At 47.9% G+C, this 21,388-nt stretch overlaps 1 protein-coding gene across 3 annotated transcripts in view; it reads left to right on the top strand.

Moving 5' to 3' along the window:
• Window positions 1-3,321: 3,321 nt before the first annotated feature.
• Window positions 3,322-21,388, top strand: part of PTPN1 (protein tyrosine phosphatase non-receptor type 1) — a 125,561-nt gene continuing 107,494 nt past the window's right edge. Inside the window, exon 1 of one of the 3 annotated variants that reach the window (XM_057312473.1) lies at window positions 3,322-3,905. In XM_057312473.1, the coding sequence (XP_057168456.1) occupies window positions 3,739-3,905 (167 nt within the window). In that variant the 5' untranslated portion in view covers window positions 3,322-3,738. The remainder of the gene's footprint in view (window positions 3,906-21,388) is intronic. The other 2 variants (XM_044385897.3, XM_044385899.3) reach the window with 2 other exon arrangements.

Genomic DNA, 21,388 nt, shown 5'->3' with positions numbered 1-21,388 from the left:
TCAAATTTAGCAAATAATAAAAATATAGGATGCTCAGTTAAGTTTGAATTTCAGATCAATTTTAAAAAATTTTAGTATAAGTATGCCCCATGTAACACTTAGAACATGCTTAACACTAAAATAGTTTCTTTCTTTATCTGAAATTCTAACTTAACTGAGCATTCTGTATTTTATCTGGTACCCCTACCTACTGGGGTTGACAGTGGATGTCTAAGGGGCTTGCATTTGAATCCAAGTTCCTCCTGTCCTGTTTACGTTTGGAGTAAGGCATTTAAGTTGTTTGGGCTTCTAATTGTTCATCATAAATAACACCATGAAAACTTGAGATATATATGCAAAGTGCCGAAGACAGAGCCTGGCTTTCTGTACATGCTCAGTAAATGTCAGTCTCTCTCGGACATCATTGGTGTCTATCCAACAGCCATCCCCCTCCTTCTTGGCTAGCTAAACCCTGATTTGTGCCAACCACACTGTGCCCTGCCCCAGGCAATGAATGTGATTGGTCTAGCCAGTCATGACACACCCATTCCAGTCAGCCAGGGATTGGTCCAAGATGAGCATGTGACCTAGTTCTGACCAATAGGACACACCAGGGGAGTCCACCACATGGGCGCTCCAGGGAGATGGTCTCCACTAAGCAGGATTGCCAGTGCCGCCCCTGCCCCAGCCTTCCTGCCTTAGACACAGCAGGGGGAGAAGGGTTTTTTGGCCCCAGCTGCCATCTTGTGCCAGTGACATGGCACAAGGCTGGTGTGCTGAGGATGACAAAGGGCAGGGACAGAGGACTCCAGAGCTGACCACACCAAACTTCTTTTAAAATAAATGATAGGTCTCCATATGGCTGAAGCCAGTGCTAACCGGCGCTATAGAGTGACAGCTAAGAGCATGAACTTCGCAGTCAGGTACCTGGGAGCGCGTCCCCGGTATGTCACTTACCACCTCTGTGCCTCAATTTCCCTATCTGAAGAATGGAGGAAAGATAAGTATCTCCTTAATAGGGTTGTTGTAAAGATTAAATGAGTTAATGTAAGTGAAGTGCTTATTAAAGCACCCAGCCAGCTATACTGAACATATAACGGTTAGTCATCGTGATTCTCTTATCTGCGCCCAAGCATTCCAGTTCCTACAGACACGTTTATGAAGTCAGAAATTCTCCAAATGCCGTACGACTGAGTTGATAATTCCTCAGAGAATCCAAGCTTCAAAATATAAGCAAATGTTGTACCCTTTTAAGTTGAGTAAATGTTGAGTACAAGGAGTACTATGTGGGTTTCTTTACGGTCACCCGTCCCGCAAGGATCCAAGTAGATCCATTGGGGTGCTCTCCATCAGCTTCCAAGGGAGCAAGGGGGGCAGGGTGGTAGCTGCTCAGGGAAATCAGGGACAGTCCTGACATCTGCGATTTGGGAAGAAACTCCAGGGCTGAAATATGGTGCACTAAGCGTAAGTGTACCAGTTAAGAATGTCTTCAGCTGAAAATTTCAGAATATTTCACTAACAGTGGTTTAAATAGTAAAGGCATTTAATTCTTTCAGAGAACAAAAAGTCTGGAAGGAGATAGTTTCAGGGTCAAGGCAGCATCTATATCAGTCATCTCTCTGTGTCATCCAGTATCCGGCCACTAGCAGCCCTTCTGCTTGGCCATCCTGTGTTTTGGCTTTGTCTTTAGTCTCATTGCCTCATGGTCACAAGATAGTTGCCACAGTCACAAGTATCACATTCTTAATAAAGTTCGAGACAGGAAGAAAAGTGTTAGGGAAGGGTGGAATGTCCTTTCTCCTTGAGCTCTTTCAATCTGGAAAGGAAATCTTTCCCACAATCTTCTTGGAGGGATTCCCTTCACATCTAATTGACCAGAACTGGTCACGTGTCTGCTCCACACTGCAAGGGAGACTAGGAAGTGCCTTTTAGCAAAGGGGAGATATTATAGCAAAGGTAATATGGCTGTTTTAGCCCACTCTTTTCTTTTTTAATATTTTATTTATTCATTTGAGAGAGAGAGAGCGCGCACGCCTGCAAGACTGGGAGGGAGGGGCAGAGGGAGAGGGAGAAGACTCCCTGCAGAGCAGGGAACCCAACATGGGACTCGATCCCAGGACCCTGAGATCAGGACCTGAGCCAAAGGCAGATGCTTAACTGACTGAGCCACCCAGGCGTCCCTGTTTTAGCCCAATCTTAATCTCTCCCCTGCAGCAAAACTATCACCTTTCATTCCTAAACAAAATCAAGGTTCTGCTTTGGAAGGTAAGAGAGTCTGAATGTAAACCTCAGCTTCTTCCAGAAATCTCACTAACACAGCAGTAAAGAGATTAAAACGGAAACGGACATAAACAGGGGCGCCTTGGTGGCTCCGGAGGTTGAGCGGCTGACTCTTGGTTCCTCGTGGGGCTCTGTGCTCAGCAGGGAGTTTGCTTGAGATTCTCTCTCTCTCCCTTGCCCCCCGCCCCCGGCTTGCACACACTCTCTCTCAAATAAATAAATAAAACCTTAAAAAAACAAAAACAAAACAGAAACGGATGTAAACACACCAGGATAGAGAATAGGCAATGAGAAGGTGAAGAGGAATGATGTGGCCCGGGTTTTAGAAGCTGGAGGACAGTATTTCTCCAGGGCTTCTCATCTGGGGTCTTAATCCTGTCTCTGCCAGGAACAAGTTGTGCAGCCTTGGGAAAGACCCTTCCACTTTCTGAGCTTCAGTTTCTATGAAGTTCAGGGGAATCTTTCTGGCTGGGAACTTGCCTCGACACATCTCCTACTAGGGCATGGAGGAAAACAAGGGCCATGGGTCCTTTGTTCTGCTTGAGAAATGATCCTAAAAACCTCTGGGTTATTTCGAGGTCATACCTGGATGACCTAAAGGGTATGGGGAAATTTCTAGCATCCTCCTCTGAAGGAGTCCCTCGAAACCGATAAATTGCAATGGATGGTACTACAAGGATGTATGGGAAGAGGGTTAAGGAGTAAGGCTGGCTTTGGGCACCTATGCTTTATATACATTTTCTTACTTTATTTCCTTATTCTCTGTGTGACCTTGTAGAAGCCACTTAACCACTCTCTGCCTTGGTTTCCCCATCTGTGAAATGGGATGTGGTTGAGACTGCTAGTTGTCCCTTAGTATCCATCCTCCCCTAGTTGTCTAGCCTGGAACTGGTAGCTGATCCTGGTGCTGCCTCCAGAAAGACTACATTTCCCAGCTTCCCTTGCAGTTAGACATGACCTATGGGATGTGATCCTAAGCTCTGGGGATAACTTCCAGGTTGTATTTTAAAGGGGAGGGAAATGCCTTTCCCCCTTTTCTTTTCCCACTGGCTGGAATGTGGAATGTGAGGTCCAGGCATCTTGCACCACGAGACCAGGGCAACACCCCAAGGGACTGTGACCTCATCACGTTTCCACAGCTCACCCCTGCCGTCCCCTACCCCTCCCAAGGCGGTGAGGGGCATGTTCAAACCCCTGCCTTCCTCCCCACCTGCCTGTTGCCAGCCAGGCCAGTTTCTGGGTCGTGGGCAGGGGACCATGGCGCTATCCAAGTGCAGTCCAGCGTTCCCAAGCAGGGAAAGGAGAGCGGGGCTTTGCTCCTGGAATGGAGGGCCCATCACCAGCAGGGCTGCCCAGCCGAATAAGAGAAGGCCGGACTCTGATAAAGCCTTGTGGACTGTTGAGGAAACTGCTTCCTAGAGAAAAATCCAGATTTCCTCTCCCCAGTTTCCCAGGATGTGGTGAGCACAGCCTCCTGGGATGGCAGGGCAGGCTTCCAGAAACTTCTATCCCAACCACACAAAAAGCAAGAGACTGGAGCAAAAACCAACCCCCCCGAGGAACTCTGAGGAATTGCTGAAAACTCAAGAGGAAGTGATGCCCACGCTAATGTGCTCAGAGGCACTTTTCTCTCGGCTCTTCTACCGGTAAGCAGTCATTTATTTACTTAAATATAGACTGCACCCCTCTGCTCCCGACCCAGTGGCTCCCAGTCACCAGCGCCTGTGTCTCTTTGCCGAGGGCGCTCTCTGGCCACCAGAACCCATTAAGCCGGGACGAGCCGGAAGTGCCCAAGGGCTCATGCCCCTGACAGCAGCCAATGATTGATGGGAGGTGGTGGATAGAAACCCCCATTTCCTCCCCTCTTGGTGGGAATACCGTGGAGGCGTGTTCACACTGGTCCCAGGGTTCCCCAGTGGGATAGAGGCTCCCAGCCCGTTCAGTAGGTACCCTGTACTGGCTGCCTTCCCTTCCCTGTCCCCACTCCCTTACTTCCTGGGATCACTTCCCAAATAACTTGAATCCTTGTCTCGGTGTCTCTTTCCGGGGGCACCCAGCCTGAGACCTACATGTGCTGTGAGTCAGACACACGGGTATATCTGGGGATCAGAAGGGACGTGGCTATCCCCTCTGGGAACTCAGAAGGAGAGCCAAATACCCCCATAGTCATGCAGAAGTAGAATTACAAATGATGGTGAAGGTTGGAATTGTGAAGAATCACAAGACCTTATTGTGAAAACCCTCAATGGCTGCCCCCTGCTCCAGGTCAAAATCCAGAGCTCTCCTTGAGGCCTCAAAGTCCTGCACAACCTGCTACCACCTTACCTCTGTGGGCTCACCTCTTCCTGCTGTGGTCCAGCCACAGTGACCTCCTAGGTATTTCTCAATGTGCTGGGCACAGTCCTGCCTCAGGGCCTTTGCACTCGCTGTTCTCCCACTGGTATGCTTTCTCCAGATCTTCCCATGGCCAGCTCTTGCTTCTTGATTCAAATCTTGATCCAAATATCACCTCCTTAGAGAGGCCTCCACCCCCTCCCACCAGTCATTCTCACAGCATCACCCTAATTTATTTCCTTCATAACACATGTCTTTCTGCTTGTTTATTGAATAATCCCTAAGTGTGAGCTCCATGAGGGCAAAGGTTGTGTCCCCAGTGCCTGGAACAATTCCTAGAGCAGAGTAGGTGCTGTTTATTGGATAAGTGGTTGAATGGTTAAGTGATGGAAAGAAATAATGAATGAATGATGTAAGAACACTTGACAAAGGGACTGAATCTTGTCTGGAAAACCGGGGAAGGTTCTCCTGAGGAGGTGACACTGGAGCAGAGATATGAACTGGGATGGGATATTAACTGGGCCAAAGAGGCTGGAAAGGCTACCCAGACAGAGGACGCAGTGTGTGCAAATGCCTGGAGGCAGATCTCAGAGGTGACATCGGAACCATGCAGGGTAGCAAACCAACTGTAACCCAGGACTTTTCTTTTTTTTCTTTTTTTACGAAGGTACAACTACATAACGATTTAATATTAGTATATACTGCAAAATGATCACCATATAAGTCTAGTTTCACATCCATCACCATGCATAGTCGTGGAATTTTTTTCTTGCTATGAGAACTTTTAAGATCTACTCTCAGCAACTTTACAATATGCAACACAATATTATTCGCTACAGTCACCATGCCGTACCTTACAGTGCCATGACTTACTTATTTTAAAACTGGAAATTTGTACCTTCTGACTCCCTTCACCCTTTCACCCCCTTCCCCTGCTGCTGGCAATCACCAGTCTGTTCTCTGTATCTATGAGCTCTTTTTTTTTTTTTTAGATTCCATATGTAAATGAGATTATATGGCATTTACCTTTCTGTGTCTGACTTATTTCACTTAGCATTATGTCCTCAAGGTCCATCCATGTTGTCATGGCAAGATTTCCTTCTTTTTATGGCTGAGTAGTATTCCGATATATATATATTACATCACATCTTCTGTATCCATTGACCTGTTAGTACACCTTCAGGTTGCTTCCGTGTCTTGGCTATTGTAAATAATGCTGCGATGCACGTGGGAGTGCGGGTATCTTTTCGATTTAGTGTTTTTATTTTCTTTGGATAAATACCCAGACGTGGGATTGCTGGATTGTATGTTAGTTCCACTTTTAATTTCTTGAGGAGCCTCCATACTGTTTGCCACAGCGACTGCACTAATTTACATCCCCCTCCCAACAGTGCACGAGGGCTCCCTTTTCTCCACATCCTCGCCAACACTTGTTGTTTCTAATCTTAGGATAATTGCCATTCCGACAGGTGCGAGGCAGTATCTCATCGTGGTTTTGATTTGCTGATGCTTAGTGATGTTGAGCATCTTTCATGAACCTGGTGGCCATCTGTAAAGATTTTGTGGGAAAATGTCTGTTTAGATCTTCTGCCCAATTTTAATCGGATTGTTTGGGTTTTTTTGTTATTGAGTTATGTAAGTTCTTTATTTTGGATATTAGCTCCTTTTCAAATATATGATTTGCAAATATTTTCTCCCATTCAGTAGGTCGCCTTTTCATTTTACTGTTGGTTTCCTTTGCTGTGCAGAAGCTTTTCCGTTAGATGGAGTCCCACTTGTTTGTTTTTACTTTTGATGCCTTTGCTTTCGGTGTCAAATCTAAAACATCATTGCCTAGACTGATGTCAAGAAGCTTTCTGCCTGTGTTTCTTTCTAGGAATTTTATGGTTTCAGGTCTTACATTCAAGTCTTTGATCTGTTGGAGTCAATGTTTGTGTATGGTGTACCAAGACTTTTAGTATTTTCACACCTATGCCCCTGAGGACATGGGGAGCAAAGTAGGCCTGTTGCTCTTCCCCTGGGGGTACCAACGTGGTGGGGGGGACAGACAGCACCCAAAGAGCTAGGAAGATGTCTGTTCCCAAAGATCGAGTTGCCCTGCAGAGTGACATCTCACGTAGACTCTCGTTTTCTAAAAGACCCAACTAGATGCGTTATAGAAGCTCGTGTAACACACACACACAAGCACAAGCACACATACACGTGCATGCATGAGCACACGCACACACACACACCCAATTAAGAACTCCCTGAACTCCCCCATCAAAGGAAGCAAAAAGGACATTCCGTATAGTGCCTTTCTGGTTTCGACCATTTATTTAATCACCCTCTGACCAGTGTGACCGCCATGAGCACAGGATCGCAATGTCCTGAGTTCAAGAAAAAAATGAAACCGTGCTGCCCCATTTGTATTACAGCAGACATGCCCAGAGAGATTCTCCCTGACTCTGCCCTCCAGCTTGGCCAGGCCAGGCCCAGTCACCTATGGGCTCTAGAAGGAGAGCTGGGAAGGTGCCAGGTTCTATCTCCTGGCTTCCCACCTCGGAGCTCCTGTCTTGCCCCTCCCGGCAGTCAGGGGCACGCTCAAGCCTCCCCTTCCCGTGCAGCCACCGCAGTACTGATCTCACTCCGTCGCCCCATTTCATCCGAGTGTCCAGGACCAGCAACTCCAGAAGGGTCTTGTCCTCCTGCCTCACCAGGGCCTCCTGTGGAGTCCCCCAGCTGGAGGTGGTGGAGATCAAACACTCCGTCTCTTCCCTAGGAAGCTCAGCAACTGGCAGTGACCAGAGGCCTCTGAGACCATTGAGCCTGACATTCTTTTCTCTCCCAGAGAGGAGGGCTCACTTGCCTGCACACACTCAGGTCCTTCAGCAGACGGAATTTACTATGACGACTGGTTGCACGGGTCGGAGACATAACAGGAGGGCGAGGGAGTCCAGAGCAGGAAGCTGCTGCTAGCTCCGGGGCTGTAGGGACAGAAGGCGGGACCGAATCCCACAACCCAGCTGGCCTGGGAGGGCTAGGCCAGAGATGGTTTGCAGCCACCTAGGAGCCCATCTAATGCCTGGGGCATAGGGAGGGGGAGAAATACCCTGGCTTCCCCTCCCATCGCCCCCTCCGTGCAACCTCCCCCTGAGGAAGCCAGAGGGCAGGGCCTGCCGCAGGTCTCTAACTGTGACCTTCTTACCTGCAGACCCTGGGGATCAAAATCTCAAAAGCCTTTAGGAGCCTGCCAAGAGTGAAGGGGGCCAGGTGTAAGGAAAGCAGCTGACTCTTGGCTCCAGGTTGAGCAGACAGCAGGGAGCGGTAGGGACTAGGGCACACTGGGGAGTGTAAGTCCCATCTGCAGCGGCAGCAGCTCCTCAGCTGCATCGGATTCCTGCCAATGAGGATTGCAGGCCCAAGGCTGCCGGATCATTCCCTCCCGTTCCAGAGAAGACAGAAATTCAGATTTTTATATGAAGTCTCCCGATTTCTAAAGGTTGGCAATCAGTCTAGTTTCTGTGTGTGTTAGTCTTTAACACGGTGAAGAACAACCAAAATACACATCCATAGTTGGGGCTGGCGGTTTGTGACAGCTGTGTCACAGCCTGGGGAAGGTGGCACCCCACCATGGCCTACCAGACAGCAGTATGCCGTGGGCCCCTTGAAAATCTCCAAAATGGGACCATCAATCCAACTATCCCTGTCTCTCTTCCGATGCGGCTTTGCTTTCCCCAGTCACCCCTCAACCCTGTGCCTTTACATTTCCGTAACCACTTACGTGGACCGGTCGTTGAACTTGTCAGATACCGACTATGCGCCAGGCCCTGGGAAAGATTTCTGAAGCAAAGTTGAATTAGCTGAGTCCCTGCCACCATGTTGCTCAGAGTGAGGGATGATTCCCATCAATGGATGATTAGACCCAGGGGCTGTGGCTGGTATGTGTATACACGTCCTCTAGGCCTAGAACAGGTCCCAGCACATAGCAGGTGCACAAGGCATTCTGAACAACCGAATGAATACAGGGCAGTAAGAGTTATGTTAGCATGTATTCTCAACAGGGGCAAAAGATTTTTGGATATTACAATGGTTTGTGGCCTCCCAAAGGGCCATAGTACATAAACAGATATACCATTTATCTGTATATTAAAATTTCACTGGTAGAGAGGAGTTGGCGGTTAGGGAAAAAAATATATTAAAGGGCTCCTAGAACGGGGATAGGTTGAGAAACACTATTTTAGAAGGAAGCATAGGGCTATGGGAGCACGTAGTAGGGGCTCTTAATCCAGCCTGAGAAATCACAGAATGCTTCCTGGAGGAGGAAGCATTTCAACTCATTTAAAAAGAAAAGATTATCTATTTGAGAGAGAGAGCATGAGCAGGAGAGGCAGAGTGAGAGGGAGAGAGAATCTCACGCAGACCCCATGCGGGGCTCGATCTCACAACCCTAAGATCATGACCTGAGCCAAAATCAAGAGGTGGTGCTTAACCCACGGAGCCACCCGAGTGCCCCTCAACTCATTCTTAAAGGATATGAGAAAATTAGCCAAATCAGGAGTCAACAAAACTTGTCTGTAAAGGGCCAGAGAGTAAACATCCAGGCCCCACAGGTCTCTGTTGCGATGACTCAGTTCGGTGATAGCTCAAAAGCAGCCATAGGTAATACTTAGACAAACAGATGTGGCTGCGTTCCAGTGACACTTCATTGACAAAAACGGGCGATGGGCCACATTGGGCCCCTGGGCTGTAGTTTACCAACCCCTGATCTAAATAATGGGGAAAGGAAGGCCACCAGAGGGAACAGCTTGAGCAAAGGCGTGGAGATATGAAGGAGGGTGGAGAATTAGGAAAGAGTGGATGTGGTTTTCCTTCTCCCTCAGGCACAGAAAAAGATGTCTATATTTATACAGACACGGGCTCTCACACGGGCTGAGCACAGGATCCCGAGTTCATTCCACCCACAAATATTTATCCAGCACCTACTAGATGCAGACATGGTTCTGGGCACTGGGGATGCAGCCGTGAACAAGATCACTCTGTGTCCTCAGGGCCCAAAGTCCAGCCAGGTACACAGGTTTTGTTCAATGAATGGATTGAGTAAGTGGAGAGATAGAGGGTTGGATGGGTGGATGGCTAGGCGAGTGGAGGAGACAAACAGTAAACACTCAGACAAATGAAGGAACAAATAAGCAATTAGATGCTAGCTGTGTGACCTTGGAGAGGTTAGTTAACCTCTCTGTGCCCCCAGGAGGCTGATACAAGCAAAGTGCAGGAGCAGCCCAGGGAGGCTGTTCTATGAACGTGGCTGCTGCTATCATTTTAAGTCAATATGCTATTAAATAAATACATAATTTTTAAGAACCTGACAAGTGGTACACAGAAACAGAGCAGGTGTGAGAGGGAGAGAGAGACAGAGGGAGAGGAGGGAACTACTTCGAATCAGGTAGTCTGGGAGGGCCTCTGAGTAGGTGGCGGTCAAGGCCGTCCTGGCCACATCCTGTGAGTAGATCCTAGAATTAGTAGTGTTTGTAGCCCCATGCCCTGCAGCCTTGCAGAGCCAGTTAATTATAAGTACCCGCCTCTCGGGAGTGCAGGAAGGTGTCTTCTCTAATTAGGGTGTGAGCGTAAAGTGCTTTGAAATCTGAGGATAAAAGGGAAGAAGGGGTGAAGCTCTGGTCACAAGGCCAGGGCGCCCGCTGGGAACGAGCCTCGACTACACTGTGAGAACGAGACTCACGCTGTCTCCAGCCTGCCCGGAGCTGACCCTCTCTCAGGTCTTCCGTGGAGTTCAGGGGCAGTAGGAAATACACCGTCTTAGGGCAGGGGTCCCGGGGGAGCAGTGCACGGGTGTTGGAGGCAGGCTGGAGATAACACACTTGAAGCGGTGGGCCCAGCATGCGACAGGGTGTCAGCTCGGGCACTCAGTCAGTGTTAGATGTTCGCCACCTTTCCACCTTCTTGCTTTCATTGTCGTTGTTACTACTTGCTAGCTGGGTGACACTGGGCAAGTCCCTGCGCTCTCTGAGCCTCCGTTTTCTCTTCTTTAAAATGGGGTGATCACAGCACAGCCACGCTAGATGCAGCTAGAGCAGGTGACACAGAGCACAGATAATAAGACTTCTCTTGGCAGACACTTGGGAAGCCACTGCCTTGCGCCAGGCCCCGCTTCAAGCATGCTGTATGTGTTAACTCACTTAATCCTTGCACCTAGCATCCGCGTTTTCCAGACAAGGACCTCAGGCTCACCAGGGACAGCTGCCCACTGCCCAGCTCGGGGGGCACCAATCACACAGACCATGGTGATTGACAAGAACAGCACCCCTGAAGCACTGATGCACAGAGAGGTTGAGTTACTTGCTCAGAGTCACACAGCTAATATATAGCACAACCGGCATTCCAGAACCTGGCTCCTGACCCTGAATCAACAACATGAGCCCTTCCAGAGGGTTGGTGTCATGTTGGGTTTCTGGGATGCAGAGAAACTGGTTTTCCCTTTGCCCAAGGGGCAGGTGTCAAGTCTTATTGTGTCTCTTTTCTCTCTACCCCCAAAATCTGCATATTTCTGGGATTTTTGGTATTTTTATTGTTTAATTTTACAAGAGCAGTACGTCTATGTTTTGGTTTGCTGGGCATATTGTAATCTGAGGGAACTTGTAGAAATGCTAGGACATCCAACCTCAGACACTGGCACTGGGTGGGTCCCCCTCCATAATCCCATACTCAAGGCCTTTACCTGACAGATGGGTTTAAAGAGACAAGGGGCCTAGCCCAAGGTCACAGCTAGGACGTGGCAGAGCTGGAACAGATCTACCAGACTCCAACCTCTCTCTTCTTAATCCCCATATTGCCATCTCAAACTGGTGGCCCATGAACCAAATGCAGACTATTTGATTTGCCTGCATGGTGCTTTCATAAAATTAGGATTTGTCATCAGCATTTAAAGAAAGGGATATTTCCAGGAATAGTATTCAAAATATTTAACCAGACTCGCCCGGGCATCAGCCGTTCAGAGCAGATGCTGACAGGCCAGTTGTAGCCATGGATGTTGCAAGGAAAAGAGTAAAAAAAAATTAAAAAGGTCTAAGAAAGGCAGAACTATGGAAACAATTAAAAAAAAAATCACTGGTTGCTAGGGGGTTAAGAGGAGAGGGGGATGAACAGGCAGAGCACAGAGACTTTAGGCGGTGAAGCTACTCTGTAGGGCACTACATGATAGACACCTGTCATCGTACATTTGTCCAAACCCACAGGACGTAGAACAGCGAGAGTGAGCCCCTGACGTGAACGAGGGGCTCTGGGTGATAATGCTGGGTCCACTGATTGTAACAAAGGTACCCTCTAATGGGGGATGTTGATAGTTGGGGGGGTGGAAGGGGGTACATGGGAACTCTGTGCTTTGTACTCAATTTCTCTGTGAATGTAAAACTCTCTAAAAAATGAAGTCTATTTAAAACAATCAGGAGGTCTGGCTACCCTACTCCCACATTTTCACGGGGGCACAGTAGGCAGCAGCCGAGCCCCAGGTGCTCCCCTTAGACTGAGCGTGTGTGCTCCTGCCCGCGGGGCCCCTGGGCCCGCCTCCCTCCAGGCGCCACCTGCCTGGTCCCTGCGCATGACTCAGGCATGAAGAGGATTCTTCAGAAGTCCTTGATGTGGAAGAGAACCGGGCGGAAGTGCGAGGAGGAAAACGAGGAGGAAAGAGACCCGGTGACGGCTGCCTCTCTCAGACCCTGCTCATCATCTCCCTGGGCTAGAGCCTCCTGTGTGCTTTCCATGGGGCCGAGTGAGCCACTCCTGATTCACCGCCATCTGTCCGGGCCTGCGGCAGGGTGGGACCCACTGTGGGACCCGGCCATGAAGCCGTCGTGCTCTGCACCCAGGCAGGCCAAGTCAAGGCTTGGCGGTTTGGAAGGATGCCAACCTGTGCGTTTAGAATAAAATTGGGCAGGACATGGGAAATCAGTAGGTGCCTTGCTCCTCCTAGGAACTTATCCCTAAGAGCATGCCCTTCCTGATAAATCAGATGGACTTTTTTTTTTTTAAGTATACTTGTACAATCACTCATTCATTTAACAAACATTAAGCACCAAGCATGTCCAAAGGAGGCCTGGGAATAGAGCTAATAGGACAATTGAGGGGGGTATTCAACGGCCAAATGTTGTTTGTACCCGACCACTGTCCATCTCCCCCAACCCCCGCCTTCTCATAGCAGCACCTTGGTTTTCCTTTGGAGAACCACTCTCCCCCACCATCACTCCGCCTGGCTCAAGAGGAAGGAGGTTATCTTCCCAACAAGAGCTGTATATGGATCAGGCCTGGGCAACAGGCATATTTCATTCCCTGGCCTCAGAGATTGGTTCTGGGATGGGCATGTGACCCAAGTCAGGCCAACCAGAGCCAACCCCCAGACATGTGCTGGGGCTACACAGAAAAGTCTGCTTCTATCCACTTGGCTGGCTGACCTGGCAGAATGGAAGCCTAAGGAATGCTGGGGACTGTCTTCGCCACCCTATGGGGTGACTCTAACTAACACAAAAGAAAACAGAGCTGAGATCTGGAGAGAGCATGATTCCTCAACAAGAGGTACACATCTGGATCCAGCCATTCCTGAAGCTGAACCCATCTCAAAACTTTTCCTGTATGTAAACCAATGCACTCATATACACACTTTTTTTAAGCCACTTTGAGTTGGGCTTGTTTCTGTCGCTTTCAACAGAAAGACCCAGACTATACGAGTGGGGAAAGAGCTATTTCCAGACCAGAAGGCAAATAGCTACAACAAAAACAGACCATGAAAAATCCATGTAAAGTTCTCTGGGAGTTAAGAGGAGGGAAAACTAGAACTGGCTTCAGGGAAGAAACAGCCTTTTGTTTTCTTCCCAAAGTTTATAATCCATTCAGAGTTTTGATATTTTAATAACAATGACCATTTCCCCAGCCTGCTCATCTGCACATAGCACCACGAAGTAAATACTATTGTCCTTATTTTGCATAAAACTGAGGCTCAGAGAGGTGAAGTAACTTGCTCAAAGCCACACAGCAAGATGACCAAGCACTGACTCCAAAACCCAAGCTTTTCATCCCTCTCCTGCACTGCCTCATTTTCTTCTTGCCAACATTCTAAAGTTTGTCCCACAATGTGTTACCAAGAGGTGGTGAACAGGTATCTGAAGGCAAAAATAAAGCAAGCATGGAGATGCGCCACCCACAGCCCTTCCCAGGAAGGACCTGCTGCTCGGCCACGGAGACAGGGGTCCGCAGACAGCTCCCAGCTGCTTCGCAGACTGCCTCCCCGCTGGAGAGCCACCTCACCCTCCCCCCCGACCCCGTCCTGCCCTTGGAGGGGAGTGAGCTGGGAGCACTTGGGAGGAGAAGTGTGTCTAATGGGAACGGAGTGAGGAGGAGGAAGGGGATGTCAGGAAATGAGGCCAGGGAGGAGCAAGGAGGTGGCTGGGCAAGGCTTGACAAACCATGCAGAACCCGCTGCACGATAAGCAGGACCCAGCGGAAGATGAAAACGCAGGGCCCCTTGCTCTGAAATTAAGCCTTTCAAGATGGCGGCAGCAGAGCGTTACCCCAAGGGCAGAGCCCCGGGAGCGTGGGGTGCAGTGCAGTGTGCCTATACAGGCTGCTCACCCCTGAAGTCAGTCCCAGAGTCACGGTAAGGAGTTGGGTTTTATTTTCTGTACAAGTGAGACATGAAGTCTCAGAGACACAAAGTGACTCTCCCTCTGTCTCACAGAAAGCCCGTGTCAGAGACAGGATTCAGCCTCTGCTCTTGTTCTCACATCTTACACTGTAACCGTGAGGCCCACAGGTGGAGAGTGGTGGCTCCAGAAGCCCAGACCTTGGAGGGGGTGCAGAATTTAGGGTTTCCTGCCCTAAAACCCCATAGTAGCAACTCCAACAGCTACTACATCGCCCCTCTCTCCTTTCCTGGTGGTGCCCACGTCCTCCCTTTCCCAGCATCCCTTGCAGCTGAGGCAGGCATGTGATTGGTCATGTGACCAGCTCTGCCCAATGAGATGTGAGGGGAGCTCTTCTGAGAGTTCTGGGAAAACTTTTACTTTGGGATTAAGGGAGCAGGTATGGCTGGTGTTGCCCTCCTGCCTTCTTCCTATGTGGAGAAGGACTGAAGCCTCTGTCCTGAAGCCTTGAAGAGAAGCCATAGAAATTGCAGAGATGCTAGCAAGAGCCCTCATTTTCTTGAGCCACTAAATCAAGACCAACAACCACCTCCCTCTGAACTTTTTATTATGTGGGGGGAAATTGAACCCTTGATTGTTTGAGCCACAGTCGGTTGGATTTCCAGTTACTTGCAGCCAAATGCATTTCCTTCTGTCACAGTCCAGGGACTGTGGGTCAGCCTGGATCCTTGCAATGGACACGGAGATACTTTGGTCTGCATTGGAAACAAAATTTTCCTGGGTCACACGATGGAGTCACAAGTCTACTGACTCACCATCTAGTGCTCCTTCTGTTCATGCCACACCTCCTGTTCTGTTTCCTTCCATTAGGACTGCTGTGGACATGACCAACAGCTGCTTTGTAAAGTAAACATAAGGCAGAGATGACCTTGCTCTTGAATCCTTACAGTCTCTTACATAAATAGCCCCCAGGCCACTGTCTCCATGCCTTTGGACCCAGGACAGCTTCCCACTTCCTTTAAAAAGATGAGATGACCAAATGTGGAGTCTATGCTCCTGGAAAGGTGTGAGTCATGAATCATGGATCAGAAGGTTCACAGCTAAGGAGTCTGCCAATCACACTGGTAGTCCAGTCCCCCAGGCTTACACTGAGTTTGTTCTCTGAAGCGCTGACTCATCTGCAGCTTGCGGTCAGCTCTGACGCTCAGATCATTTTCTGCTCTTCTTGTGCCCAGCTGGTGGCCTTTAATTAGGTGCTGTCAACTTTCTGTCTTTGCTCATGTTGCCTTTCCCCTGTTTTTAGAGGATTATATGAATAATAAAAAATTAATATAATAATAATAATAATAGCAATTACTATATTGAAGTATTTTCAATGAATTACATTTTTCTCCTCAAAAATCACTGTCTAGGATAAGTAATGTTACATATATTTTTTTTACTGGATAAGGAAACAAAGGCTTTGAAAAGTTAAGTCACTTGCCCAGGGTAATAGAGCTAGGAGTATCTGGTGGAACTGGAGTATGACCATGAGTGTGTTTGACCCTGGAGTTTAGCTCTAAAGGACAAAGCCAATTGGATCCATTTGGACAGTTTCCGACACTTCGCTACAGCAGTTCAGACTATAATAACATTGTTTATCTAAAAGACATCTGGAGATTAGAGACTCTAGGGTGTCCTTGCCATCTTAAAGTTGTCATAAAGGACTAAGGATCTTTGCACCCTCCTTCTACCCCATTTAACAGCCACTTGTCCTTAGGCTGGTCACCTAATGTCACAAAATGACTGCCACAGCTCACTCATCACTTCTTCACACACCAGCATTCAAAGCAGGAAGGAAAGGAAAGGAAGATCTTTCTTCATGTGCCTCTCTCTTATCAGAGAGGAAATTCTTTCCCAGAAGTCCCCAGCAGAGTTACCCTTTGTCCAGAACTGGGTCATATGACCCTTCCCCCCGCCCCCCCCCCCCCCCGACCAATCTCAGGTCTAGGAGAATAGGTTGGCCATGGTTCGCTTAAACCAAATGTGGCTTACTTCCCAGGACTGGGCAGAACCTTTCTCAGGGCTCTGTCAGCAGGAAGGAAGGGGGAAATGGCAGTTGGTAAGGCAACCCCCTGTGTCTGATACCCCGGCATTTAAAAATATTTAGCACAGTCACCACTGTTGGTCTGCAAGATTATTGTAGGTGGTACATGGGTAAAGTTGTGTGTGTGTTTAGTTTTAGTATTTATTAAGTATTTATGAGCATTTGAAAAACTACATCTATGGCTAACTCATCAGAATCATGAATTCATGGATATTATTTTTCCAGATGAAACAACTGTATTTAACTGTATTTTAAATACATATATGAGCTAAAGAAAAATGTTAAGTAAATAAGTTCATTTACTTCAAGATTTGGCAATTGTAAGGGTAGGAAACACTGTTCTATGTTATCCTGCTTGGCATTTTTTCCAACTTCTCAGAGGCCTTCTGCCTTCAACCTCCCTCTTGAGGAAAATAAACACCCACAAAGATTTTTGCATCATCTGCAAATATGATTCAAATAAGCCTCCAGCTCAAATATAATCCAGGCTTCCTCCGCCGGGAAGGGCAGTCTTCTTGACTCCAATCCCTTCCTGGTATTTCACCTCTGCCTTAGTGGGTTTACGGCTTTACTGGGTCTGCCCCTCCTGTGGTAAGCTGCCGCAAATCCTATTTCTGAAAGAACAAGATATAAATAATGAACAGATTGACCACCTGAGATTTCTGGTCTTTGTCAGGAATTGTCATGCTTTCCTACAACACGAACTCTGTTCGTGTAAACGAGGATTCCGGGGTACATGGTAAGAACGGGATAAATAAATTGAGCCCAGCAAGACAGTGAAATACGCAGGAGCCTTTGTTAAAAGAAATGAGGTCTATCAATAGGCACTGATATCAAAAGAGCTCCAGGACCTGTGGTTATGTGAAAAAAAAGCAGAATGGTATGTACAGCATAGACCAGGACTCAGAAACTTTTTCCGGAAAGGGCCACATGGTACATACTTTGGGCTTTGTAGGCCATAGGGTCCCTGTGGCCACTACTCAAGTGTGCCATCACAGCCCAGAAGCAGCTGCAGACAGCATGTAAGCGCGTGGGCGGGAGTGTGTGCCAATAAAACTTTATTTGTGGACACTGAGATTTTAATTTCATATAATTGTCCTGCGTCGTAAAGTACTATTCTTCTGTTGATTTGTTGCAACCATTTAAAAATGGAGGAAAATGTAAAAACTGTTCTTAGCTTGTAGGCTGTAGAGAAGACAGTGGGACAGATCTGGCCTAAGGACTGTCATCTGCTGGTCCCTCGTATAAATCTTTTTGGTGCAGAAAGAAATGACAGAGATCAGAGGAAAGGTAGAGTGCTGTATTGTATGTGTGATATACATGTTTGGAGGAAGAGAGAGAAGGAGAGATTTGTTCATATATCTGAGGCCACCCAAGAAACTGGAAACAGTTAAGAGCTTCTCGAGAGAGGATCTTGGAAAGGCCAGATGAAGGCAGAAAGGACACATTTTTCACCTCAACCCTTTTCTACTATTTGATTTTTTTTTTTAAGATTTTTTTATTTATTTATGTGACAGAGAGACAGCCAGCGAGAGAGGGAACACAAGCAGGGGGAGCGGGAGAGGGAGAAGCAGGCTCACAGCAGAGGAGCCTGATGTGGGGCTCGATCCCTGAACGCCGGAATCACACCCTGAGCCGAAAGCAGACGCTTAACGACTGCGCTACCCAGGCGCCCCCTTTTCTACTATTTGAATTTTTCTCCATGTGCTTGGTTACTTGTAAAAGCAGAAAGAATTGGCCAAAGCAAAAGGGATTCCTGTGCCGCGGCCAATGAAAATGGGATCTAGATAGACACATACATAGGCCACCACGGCACAACTCCAGGGGGCGCCGCTCAGGAGGGGCCCTCCTAGAACGAAGCCATGAGGCTTCTGCAGAATCCACCCTGTGTAGCAGCCGTGTTGGCAACAAAATTAACTCCAAGAACTTGTACCAAGTAAAATTAATAGGCAAATATTGTGGGAGTCGGGTTGGGGTGGAAGTTGAAGGAGGAGCAATAAAACCTCTCTATTTCCGTTTCATGCTGTTCCTTATCTGAGCCACAGTAAAACTAATGTTCTGCCAATATTTACTTCTGATCTTTGCTCCGGAGTGGAGGAAAGATGCCCAGGCCCAGCATAAATATGAGGGTGGAACTGCGAGATTTGAGAAGAGAAGGGAGCTCACCCTGAAATAAGATCATCTCAAGAACCTAAATATGAAAATGCCATTTGTTTGACACACACAAAACACTTCAAGGCCAAGTCTACTCATTCAGCACCCTGTCTTGGAACTGCAGTCAGCTTTCCCAGAAATCTGGGGTTCTCTAAAACCCATGTGCAAGCATTTCGACCTAGGTGAGACCACAAAGGGCAGCCTCCCACCTGGGTAAGCAACAGATGTGGATTTTTGATCAGCAATCGTTTCAAAGTCAAGACATTTCACATAAATATAGAAGCTTCTGGCTTCCTTTGAAATGGAGCTCAGCCAACTGGGCCCACATTCCCGTCACATGGAAACTTTGGGCTTTAGCCAAGTGGTCATTGTACCTTCCAGATGGGACAAGGGCTCCCAGTTCGCCTCAGTCCCCACCGGTCCCTGTCGCCCTCCCTCAGAGTTGCTTCACTCACTCCTTTTTTATCGATACTTCATTCGATGAACTTGTATTTACTGAGTACTTACTATGTGTCGGGCACTGGGGTTATAGATATGAACAGAACAGACAAAAATTCCCCCATTTCATGGAACCTCCATTCCAGTTGAAGAACAGACAGAAAGGGAAGACAGACAATGAATTAAAAAAGAAGAAAACAGGACATCTGGGTGGCGCAGTCAGTTGAGTGTCCAACTCTTGGACTCTTGATTTTGGCTCAGGTTGTGATCTCAGGGTTGTGGGATCGAGCCCCCCGTCGTGGTCTGCGCTCAGCTTGGAGTCTGCTTGTCCCTCTCCCTCCCCACACCCCAGTTACACACACTCTCTCTCTCAAATAAATAAATAAAATCTTGAAGAAGAAGAAGAAGAAGAAGAAGAAGAAGAAGAAGAAGAAGAAACAATAGATATAATGCCAGATAGTGATAAAATTCTGTGGAGAAAATAATGCAGCAAAGGTGGAGACAAGGCCTTACTGGAAGGCCTTACTGGGAAGGTGACATCTGAGCAAAGACCTGCAGCAGATGAGGAAGCAAGCCTTGAGGATATCTGTGGGAAGAATGCTCCTGCCACAGAAAATAGCAAGTGCAAATGCCCTGAGGCAGGACTGTTCCTGTGTTTCTGAGGAGGAGTAAGGAGGCCTAGGCAGGAGGGGGAGAGGAGGCAAATGAGAGAAGTGAAGTCAGGGAGATGATGGGTATGATTCTTGACAGGACTCATAGGATCTTCAACTTTTACTCTGAGTGAGGTGGGAGCCATGGAGAGTTCTGAGCAGAAGGACATGGTTGAACTTAGCTTTTGACAGACTTCCTCTGGCTACACGAGGTGAATGGACTCTGTGTGTGTGTGTGTGTGTGTGTGTGTGTGTGTGTGTGTGTAGAGGGTAGGGTGGGGGACAAGAGCAAAGCAAGGAGACAAGTGAGGACCTAATGCAATTTTCTAGGCACAAGATGGTGGAGGCGGGGAAAAAAGGTTGGCTTCTGGACATACTGTGTTTCCCACCTGGCTCCTTTTGGCAATTGTCAGAAACTTCCCTCACTGACTCTGCTCCAGCCACATTGTCCTTGCACGATGCAGCCTTTAATCCCCTAAAGACCCTATGAGTTCATTTGCTTATTAAATAGTCCCATTTTACAGATGAAGAAACTGAGGCAGAAGAAGATTGCTCCTGTACACACAATGTATTTTCTAAAGAGACTCACACAAGTATCTCCCATCCCTCATGATATTTTCCTTCTTCCTTTTTTTAATAGCTTTACTGCAATATAATTCATATACCACAAAATTCATCCTTGTAAACTATACGATCTGGCGGGTTTGGCGTATTCACAGTTGTGCAGCTATCACCACGATCTAATTTTAGAACACTGTCATCACCCCAAAAAGAAACCCTGTGCCCCTTAGCAGTCACTTCCTACGTCCCCCCTCCAGACTCCAGCAACCACTAATTGACTTTCTGTCTCTATGGATTTGCCTCTTGTAGACATTTCGTATGATATGTGGTTTTTCTGTGACTGGCTTCTTCCCCTTAGCATGTCTTTGAGGTTCATCCATGTTGTGGCATGTATCAGTACTGTTCCTTTTTATGGCTGAATAATACTCCACTGTATGGACATGCCACATTTCGGTCTTCCATTCATTTGTTTCTGTGTGACAGTATGTGTGTGTGTGTGTGTTCCTAGGAATGGACATGCCAGGTCATATGGTAACTTCATGTTTAACCTTTGAGGAACTGCCAGACTGTTTTCCAAAGTGGCTGCACCATTTATAAACCCCACTGGCAGTGTGTGAAGTTCCAAGTTCACCACCACCTCCTCCAGCTGTTCTTACAAAGTGACCTTGACACTCCTTCCACTGAGTGGTGAGGTCTCTCCCTCCCTACCTGTCCTCACCCCTTGAATCTCGGGCAACCTTTATGACAGCATCAACCGACAGAGGGCCGTGGAAACGATCCTACATGACTTCCGAGACCAGACCATAAATATTCCCTGCATTTCCCTCTTGCTTTATTGGAACACTTGCCCTGGGAACCTAGCCGCCATGTTGTGAGGAAGCCCACACTAGCCTGCGTGAAGGGGTCACGTGGAGAAGTCACAGAGAGGGTGTCTGTCCTTGCACAGGCAAGGAACCAGCTGCCAGTCATACAAGTAAAGCCTTCTGATGATGCCCGCTCCCGGCCACCAAGTCACCCCCAGCCTTCAAGTCTTCCCACCGAGACTCCAGACCTCGTGGATGTGCCTTGTCTGAATTCCCAACCCACAGAATCTGAGGGATATGACTTCATGAGACTAGAATAACACTTTTATGCCACTAAATCTTGGGAGGTTTGTTATGCAGTAACCAAAACACACAGCTGGTAAGGGGCAAGATCAGAATTCCATCCCTGGTCTATCTGGCCTCGGGGCCACCTCTTTAACCACCATAAGGGCTGGGGATCCCATGGGTGCTGCC

This window comes from Ursus arctos, unplaced genomic scaffold (assembly GCF_023065955.2).
Source record: "Ursus arctos isolate Adak ecotype North America unplaced genomic scaffold, UrsArc2.0 scaffold_16, whole genome shotgun sequence".
NCBI lineage: Eukaryota > Metazoa > Chordata > Mammalia > Carnivora > Ursidae > Ursus > Ursus arctos.
The sequence above is the reverse complement of the archived record's forward strand: the minus strand, read 5'-3'. Positions and strand labels throughout refer to the sequence as shown.